The sequence below is a fragment of the Mytilus edulis genome, chromosome 10 (genome assembly GCF_963676685.1).
Source record: "Mytilus edulis chromosome 10, xbMytEdul2.2, whole genome shotgun sequence".
In the NCBI taxonomy this organism is placed as follows: domain Eukaryota; kingdom Metazoa; phylum Mollusca; class Bivalvia; order Mytilida; family Mytilidae; genus Mytilus; species Mytilus edulis.
The window spans coordinates 72,153,255-72,162,924 of record NC_092353.1 but is presented as its reverse complement, the minus strand read 5'-3'; the positions used below and the strand labels follow the sequence as shown (position 1 = coordinate 72,162,924).

At 30.8% G+C, this 9,670-nt stretch overlaps 1 protein-coding gene across 1 annotated transcript; it reads left to right on the top strand.

Moving 5' to 3' along the window:
- The first annotated feature begins 260 nt into the window (after positions 1-260).
- LOC139491813 (toll-like receptor 13) lies at positions 261-3,266 on the top strand. The gene has a single exon (XM_071279682.1). The coding sequence runs from the start codon at positions 339-341 to the stop codon at positions 2,451-2,453; it is 2,115 nt and encodes a 704-aa protein (XP_071135783.1). The 5' UTR covers positions 261-338; the 3' UTR covers positions 2,454-3,266.
- Positions 3,267-9,670: the final 6,404 nt, after the last annotated feature.

Genomic DNA, 9,670 nt, shown 5'->3' with positions numbered 1-9,670 from the left:
ACCTGTAATTATATGTATTGAATGCTTCTTTTAGTAATTGTAAAGGGTTCCAAAAGCGTTGAATGGGCGCAAAATTTAGAATGAAGGGCTTCCGCTTCATAAAGAATGTACTTCGTTCAACGCTTTTAAACCCCAACAAAATAACAAAAAAGGAGGATTAAATTCTTAAAACAAGAAAAATCAACTGGGAAATGATTCAGACAGACAAATTCGTATTGATAAAAATATATTATAATTCATTCTTCTAATTTTAGGTATAGACCCAACATCAGAGAATAAAGAGTACGTAGAGACGGAGAATATAGTGCTTAATATTATCAATTTATAAAACGATTAATATGATTAAGATGATTTACTTCCTGATACGGTACTATTACGCATTCTATTTGATAATGATTATCACTTGTACAAGAAGAACGTTTTATCAAAACGAGAGTGTAAATAAAAATAAAATTCCGGCATACTGCAAAATACTAAAGAATTCATTTGTATGTGATGGGAATAAAACGATGAACAGAATACCATTTATTCCGAGCTATATCAACAATCTTACTATACAAAATGGTATTTTTTCTAATGTAACAGGGGAAACGTTTTATAACGTAGAAAACAGTTCAGTTAAAATTCTGATATTAAAAAATTGCATGATACAACTCATAAGTAAAGATGCTTTCAAAGGGTTAAATAAAGTGATTGAATTTGATTTGTCTGGTAACAATGGACTTGTTTCTGAAGTTATTGCTGAGAGTTTACATAGTATGTCTGTTTCAAGAATAGAAAGACTATATTTAACACATATTGAATTGACACACTTGCCAATGAACATGTTTGACGGGCTTATATCAACACACATATCTGAGATTTATCTTAATCACAACTTTATAAAGTCTCTAGATGGTGAAGTCTTCAGGAAATTGATCCACTTACGCATACTAGATTTGTCATGGACAGGAATTTCTGACTTCAACTATAACTTTGTAGGATTATCAAGCTTAGAGACGTTATCACTCTCGGGTACATTGTTTTCCAAGGTCCCTAATTTTTGCAATGGAAACCAAAGCTATCTTCCGAATTTGAAACGACTTGATTTAGGTAACAGTAATATAAACTCTCTATTTACTTTTGCGTGTTTGGATAATTTAAGAACTCTTCATTTAATGGGATTATCTCTTCGTTTACTTAACAACAACACCTTTTCAAATCTGAGATCCTTGGAAGTATTAAATTTGGATCGACTTGGAACCCAGCTTCAAAGGATAGAACCTGAGGCTTTTAGTAGTAAATCTCTGAAAAAACTGACGTTTTCCGTCACTAGTATTTTGTATTTTAATGAATATAATATTGAAAGATTTCATCCACGATCACTTTTTTTTAATTGCAATCAATTGGAATTTCTTGACCTGTCTAATACTAGATTTCAGTTATCCGAATATCACTGGTTTCAAATTTTTAAACCATTGACACGATTGAAGGAACTCAGACTAAAAAATGCCAAAATTGGAAATTTACCAACTTTCAAACAAAATATTTTCCCAGTGTTGGAAAAACTTAATCTAGCTTCAAATAGAATATCATCGTGGAAAGATAGTGAAACTTTTAATGAAATAAAATATTTGAGAATTTTAAATCTACGTGGCAATCGTATTTCTTTAATCAACAAAACATCTTTTCCCGAATCATGGAATAACGGGAAAGGATCTTTAAAAACACTACTATTAGTGGGAAATCCATTTTCCTGTACCTGTGGTCTAGCATGGCTAAGACAATGGATGGATACTACTTCCGCAAAAAACATTACAACAGACAAACACGTATGGAGATGTTCTATTTCAAATTCTAAAGTACTGGAATATTACCCCATGCAGACATTTCCGTGTTTAGTTACATATATTATACCATCGTTGATGGCTCTCTTTGCAATATTGGTGACAACGTTTATATGCTATATATTTCGATTTCAAATAAAACTTAAACTGTACCGGTGTAAATCGAGGAGAGATGGTTATAACTCGATATCGAACAAAGGATATGTCTTTGATAGCTTCGTAGCATATAGTTATAACGACCTCAATTGGGTGAAACAGCACCTGATTCCAAAACTTGAAACCCATCATCATCTTAAGCTTTGTATACGGGATCGTGATTTTCGACCAGGGACGGTATTTTCAGATCACATAACAGAAAACATTGAAGCAAGTAGAACCTTTCTTCTTATACTGTCCGACAATTTTGCAAGAGACAAGTGGTGCAAATTTCAGTTAGATATTGCAAACCATATTGGGATTTCCAGAGGAGATTTGACTATTGTACCTGTTATATTAAAATACATAAGCTTTAAATCCTTAAATGAATCAATTTATAACGTAATTAACAATACGGATTGTATGATATGGTCAGAAGATGGATCAGCGTCAGAATTCTTCTGGACAAAAGTAGTCGAGTGTATTCATTGATGTTACACTAAGAATGAAAATCGCGACTCAGAGTATTAATTCTGAAATTCTGACGTAAAAAAACAATATTTCAGGATTAGTTTTTTGAAATATTACAATCTTTTCTATAAATGTTCGTTGTAAAAAGGTTATATATAGTTTAGCTGATGTATACTTTTTGGCATGAAAACGGACTATGAATTAAAATATATGGGAAAATATAGAAGTAATAGTTACACATGTATACAGTCAGACTCTGGAAGATTTCATAATTCCTTAGTCAACCAGACCCACATTTATTGCCATCACTACTAGAAGGATAATACAGACACACAAAGAAATAGGTAGAAACATATTTCACTTTTAGGACCTAAAAAAAGATGCTACAATACATGCTTACCAGGGGGAAAACACCATATTCTCGATAGAAAATACTGATGTAAAAGAAGGTTAATAGATCAGCAGGTTTTCATTCAGCAAGGATGCATTTGTCCCTTAATTTTGACTTCGAAGTGACCGTATTGGACAGCTACGACTGCTTCAGAAAACAAAAAATGGTCAAATACGCATAAATATAAGATAATACTCAATGGGGACCGAAGTTGCAGAAATCAGTACTAAAATCCACTTCTTTGACAATTTATTTGCCAAGAAAGCAGTTCAGATTTTGTCGATACTGCAACAGACTGACAAAGAGACACATCAATGTACATGTATATGTATTTTGCGGACTGTAATACTCTAAAGCGATGCTATTAAACAAAGTAACACTTGTTTTGAATTCCATATCAACATCAGAAGTGTCTGGTTATATACAAACCACCACTATTTAACAAAAAACCTGGACGAAAAAGGTTTATATGATTAATAAAGAGAAGTACGTTTATTGAATTAGATGCGCATTGTAACAGTTAATGTATTTTAAGTGATGCACGAGTCATCCAGAATCATCTACAAACATTGGAGCTGATCAAACCATAATAGAACAAATAATCAGAACTGTGCATGAGGTAGATACATTATACTTGTATATATATATATATATTTTGACTTAAAAGCATTAAATTTGAAATATCTTTTTTAACTCATCGGTGACCTATATTTTTTATTATTGTTTTCAAATAAGCTGTACCATGTGTACATAAACTAAATAATTGTAAAATTTAAGCGATTTCTTATATTAGGTTATTTTTTTTTATTTCGAAATTACCTCAATTTCGCCTATTAGTTCAACAAAAAAAAAAGGATTTTAACAAAAATGTATGCGTCTTTTTGAGGCAGATTGTGAGCTTAAATGAACGGTGACCCCATTTTTTTATTTCATTTTTCTTTTAAGTATATGATAAAGTTTATTTATAAAAAGATATAGCGAAATCCTATATTTGAAAAAAAAAATTGATTTATACCCAGGAGCCCCCTTAAGGTGGTACCTAACACTACAGGGAGATAACTCTGTAAAGTCAGCTAAACGTTTTAATTACATTGTGTTGTAAAGGGAATATTAAGCTTCTCAATGATCAAAATTGGTGTTTGTCAAACTGCTATATAACCAGTGTAATTTTTCTGACAAAACGGTTGGTTCAAAATTTTTGAAATTTTTATATTTTTGTTAAAGGGTCAAAGTAAATACATTGTCAAAATTTTATGAAAATTAAACGAGCCAAATTAATTTTAGTGAAAGTGTTGGGTACCACCTTAATACCATTTATTTGTCTGTAATTACCTATGAAGGATGCCGATTGATTTGAAAGAAAAACATGATTTGCAATTTGTTCTAATTTTCTTATTTCACATCTTAGAAATCATTTGGTTTTACATTACTAGTAACTATCAAAATAAGATGTATAATGTACATTTATCCCATTTGCAATAAAAAAAAATTAGCATATGAAATTTGTTAGGGCTTTTTGGTTTCGCAAATTTAAAAAAAAAGGGTCTTTCCGTTTTGAATTTTCTTTTAGTTCGGTATTTTTGCTTTTCTTCTTTTCACCATCGAAAACGTTATTTGAAACGAAATATAGTAGTACTTAAAACTTGTTTCAAGTGTAACGTATTACAAACTTTGCAACATCATTTATAGTCATTAGTATAGCAAAATATTTTTGAACTGGTTAAGGTTGATATGTGTTTTCAACTATTTGAAACCATAGATAGACGCTTGTACTTTTCATTTGCTTTTCTGTTTTATGCAAACAAAAAATCCAAGGTCAACTGCTTGTCTCTTGAAAGTTATCTCCATTACTTTTCACTTATATCATTGATAATTCATTTCTGATATACGTATAAAACGAATCCCAAAAGACTATTCTACAAAAGTTCACCTGATTGCGAACAAAAGATTCGTAGAAAAACTACTTGAACCATGTCTACATCTTTAATTTGTTTAGAAATTGCTGTTTTTTCTTGTGTCTTGATGCTCTCATTGACTTATCAACTATAATATATGTTATTGTACATCCAGATATTGTTGGAATTAAAAATTTGTTTTTCGACATTGGAGTTTTTTTAGAATTGATATCAGTAGTTTTATAGTTTACTTCAATAAAAAAGCATTGTGAAAGAGAATTATTCAATTTTTAAAGGTGAAAACTTTTTTTTTTACATTCAATATCTAGCAGGTTGAAGATATCTTACATTTCTTTTTTAATCACTGTTCTCCAGAAAGATCTAGCATACAAAAAATGAACGCGTTTAATTGACTTCTAGATGCTACATTAATTAAGTGTAGCAACATGCAGATATGTCCTCACAGTTTTTGAGGTACAGGGAAAATATACCGATCCATACAATAAACAAGAACTATCTTTAAAAAAAATATCCGACGTATTTAAATTTGAGTATATGTTTAAAACTATCATTTCGATAACCTTCGGACCTCTTTAATAACATCCTCATCTGAATGTAACTACAAGAAATTCTTTACTAAGTCTGGTTATATTAAGGCAATAATATATAAGAATATTATGATGACCTAAACATTTTATTTGTCAAAATGTCCAGGGCAAATAACAAGAAACAAATATACATTTACTACTGTTAACGTTAAACTTAATTATGGTTAACAAAGCTAGCTACTATTGGTAGTATAAGTAGTATATTTCTGTTTACATTCACCAAAACCCCGCGGAAATCTCACATGCGTAGGTGCGTTCTAAAAGTCATGTACGTTCGTACAACAAGGTTTACATTAAACATTATATAATTGTCCCGAATAAACAGCTGTCATGGATGCAAAGAGCTATTGAAGAAACAATTATTTTAATAAAAATATAAATCTTTGTAAGATCTAGTTCAAATACTTATAGTTTTTCACATGCTTTCCATCACGATATAATTTTCGAGACGTTTTTTTCAAACACAACCAAATCATTCACCATGACAGCATTTTGTCCAATCACAGAAAGGATTTTCGAGCATGCGTATTCTGTTGCCATAGTTAAGCGTCCTTAAGTTCAAAGGGCACAAATCGAAAATATACCGACTACGTCGGAAAAATCAAACGTAAAAAAATTCAGATAGTAACAAATAACGTCAACTGTAGTATACCGGTGTTCAATAGTCATAAATCGATTACGCTAAAAAGATCCGGGTAACAAACTAAAACCGAGGGAAACACATTAACTATAAGGTTTAAGCAAAGGAACAATAAAAACTCGGAACTGTAACGAAAACAAACGTCAACATACATAGAAACGTAATATTTGATAGGATCTGCTTTATTCCTGACTTGATACAGGACATTTAAAGAAACAAAATGCTGATTTGAACCTGGTTATGTGTCTAGCCAAATATCGCGGTTATATGGCAATTTAATTTTTAAAAAACCCACATAAAATGTATACATTATGTCAATAACAAGTCATGGTTAATTTATTCTTTCATGCTTATCAAGTATATTGAACAGTAAATAAAACCTACATACTCAAAGACATTAAAACGTACCAATTTATCGAATACGGTTAAACAGGTTTTGTTTTGACTTTAACTATACATGACAAATAAGAAAATTTTATCTTAGTATAAATCACGCAGAAACCGTAACATAAGATTGCTATCAAAACGTTACCATTGTTGAATGTCTAAACACAAATTCAGTATCATCAAAATAAAAAATATAAATTATAGTTTGATTTTTACATACTAAATCATATTTTCCTCTGGTTATGAAGGTTTTTTACGAGTAAGAAAAAGCTGTTTCAAATAAACCCAAAATTTCAAGCTGCTTTACTTTGATAAGATATTCTCTCAAGATATTTATAACTTGATTATTTACAGCTAATACATAACATAACCATGTATTTATTTTTACAAAGAAAAATCACTGTCTTACACACATGATCCAATTCATGCAATTGACCAGCTGGTTTCATTGTTAATGTTTCATCCTATGAACACTTACTAAAAGTGTTTGCAGATGAGATAAAAGTCGGAATTAAGATAACAAAGAGACATTATTCATTTGTAGGAGAGAAACTGACAACATCATGGAAATAAACTTAAACAAAATGACAGTCCACAAAACACCACATGGATAACTTCAGACTGGGCATTACACACCCTTTGGTGAGTACTCCGTTGAAATGAGGCACCCGGCTTGGATTTATTGTCAAGACTATATCAGCTGATAATTCCAGTTGTACATTTATTAGTTAGATCTTAACCCAATTGTATATCGCACATGTATCATTGGCCCTTCCGAAAGGTTGACACACTGTATTTCTTAAGAACATGGATTTAAAGTTAAATATACGCAAATAATCGACGCTATTTGAGCTGCAGTCATTCCTGTTGGTTTTTTTTAAACCAAAAAGTCTAGATCCTCTCGCTTTAATAAATTTCCGCTACTGAATATTCGTTTTTTTTTGCATAGCACCAATTCTATTTTCTAAAGGCAGTTCACAATATAACCAAAATGAATGCAGAAAAAAATATTGCTTGATAAAAGAATGAGTGGTTGGATCCAGATGAAAAAGTCACCATGTTGCTCAGATGACAGTGCTTAATTTGTTCATTTGTAAAAAAAACAAAAAACGCAATAGTTGCAAATAATGACGTGATATCCCGTGTTTGTAATATGTACAGCAAATTATCAAAACCAAGTCATTGTAATCATGGTCAAATTTAGCACAAATGTTTAGTCATTTAGTAACTTGTTTTTGTGGTAAGGAAATTCTTGAATAGTTATACATGTATTACGTTTATATTGATATATAACGTTACTACCTATACCAACATCAAATTAGGTTTCAAAACAACATAAAAGGTAAAATAACAAAAATACCAAACTCCGAGAAAAATTTAAATCGAAAAGTCCATAATCAAATGGCAAAGTAAAAATCTCAAACAAATCATACGAAAGTTCATTCATATATCTTTAAAATGGTTGTTATTATGAAGTCATTACAAAGAATTTTGCTTTGAAGATCACGTGATTCTTAACTTTAAACTTGTTTGGCTTTTTAACTATTTTGATATGAGCATCACTGATGAGTCTTATGTAGACGATATGCGCGCCTGACGAATCAAATTATAAGCCTGGTACCTTTGAAAACTTTTCAAAATATTAGGGATCTGATTGAAACAATACCGAAATTAAACGAAGTACAGACTTATCTTTTACGACATCGAGATTCTTTCTATGTACACATATTGGTATTTACCCGAATTTCGTTTTTGAATGACCAAAGATGTGTCTCCCAATAATATTCTGACGTAAAGCAACGATTACTTGTCAGTATTGACGACAAATTGTTCAAATTATGATGCAAACATTTGGAGAAGCTTGTGAAACCAATAAAGAACCTATCACTTTATTATTCATTGGACAAAACAAACATACATAATGGTATAAATGTAAAAAAGGGGGAACATTTGTCAACATTTTGTTATTATCTCTATAACCATAAAACAAACAAGCATATCTACATTGGCTAGAGGTATAGCGGGAGGGTTGAGATCTCATAAACATGTTTAACCCTGCCGCATTTTTGGGCGTGTCCCAAGTCAGGAGCCTTTGGCTTTTGTTAGTCTTGTATTTTTTTTAATTTCAGTTTCTTGTGTACAATTTTGAGTTTAGTATGGCGTTCATTATCTGCTGTTGTCTTTTCTATGGTCGGGTTGTTGTCTCTTTGACACATTACCCATTTTCATTCTCAATTTTATATACACAACCATTTACGGGATGTTTAAGTACAGAGCAAAGTCATATGTAACAAAGAAACGCAAAAAATGACAGATAAGAATACAAACATTATCATAGTTTGTTCAAACCATAGTTTTTTTTCTAAGAATAGCAATATGCCATTCGTTTGTCGTTGGTGTTAAAAAAAAAGAACGTTCAAAAGGATTTTGAAACTGATATTGACGAGGAAAATATTTCTCAAACATTTTTGGAAATAGAACACTAACCTAATTCAAATTCAAATTACTATAAAGCAGGTAATGTTATGTTTACATTTCCTTTAATCAATGTGTTCTGTGTTTGGTCCTTGTCCTGTAAGCATGGCTAGTTTGTCAAGGTCAATAGTTTTTTCATCTTTTGAAATCTCAATTGCATTTCACTTATATCATTATTTATTAATTGATGGAATACGTATTGACAGAGTCCCTAAAGATTTATAAGCTGATTAACTCATTTTCAACTAATTGAAAACAAACTATTCTTAAAAATATTATTTGGTCTTAATTTGTATCAAAATGACAGTTTTGACTTGTTATTATCAATAATCATAAAAAAGTAAAGTGGTTTGATTAGTTAATTGGTCGTAATGTTTTTTTGCAATTCCAAGAGGAAAGTTGTTTGATATTGTTTGATGTTACCAATTTGATTGTCAACTAACTTTGCGCGAAGGCCGAATTAGAGAACTATATAAGCAGGAGAATGCAGATAAACAAATCATTTTCTCAAATTCATTCATTGGATTCACACTGACAAAATGGACCAAAAGGGAGAAACTAAAGAATCAGTTGAAGGGTTATGGAAAGATTTTTCAGAAAGCACCGGATTTCATGGTTTAAACAAAATGACATTTGATAAGAACTATCCAGGACGTTTAATTCGAAGGTATCAAATATTGTTTCTTTTACAACAAAATGTTAATATGATGAATTGTTTTAGATTTGGTTGTAAAGTTGTCCCTTTATTAAACTGTTTGTGGTAATAATACCCTGTATGCGTTGAACATAATTGTGTCTGATATTAATATTTTGTTTCTAGGTGGCATTATACCAACCTTTTA

Excerpts from the sequence above, each read along its gene's own strand:
- LOC139491813 (XM_071279682.1), top strand. The coding sequence starts at position 339 with ATGATTAAGATGATTTACTTCCTGATACGGTACTATTACGCATTCTAT.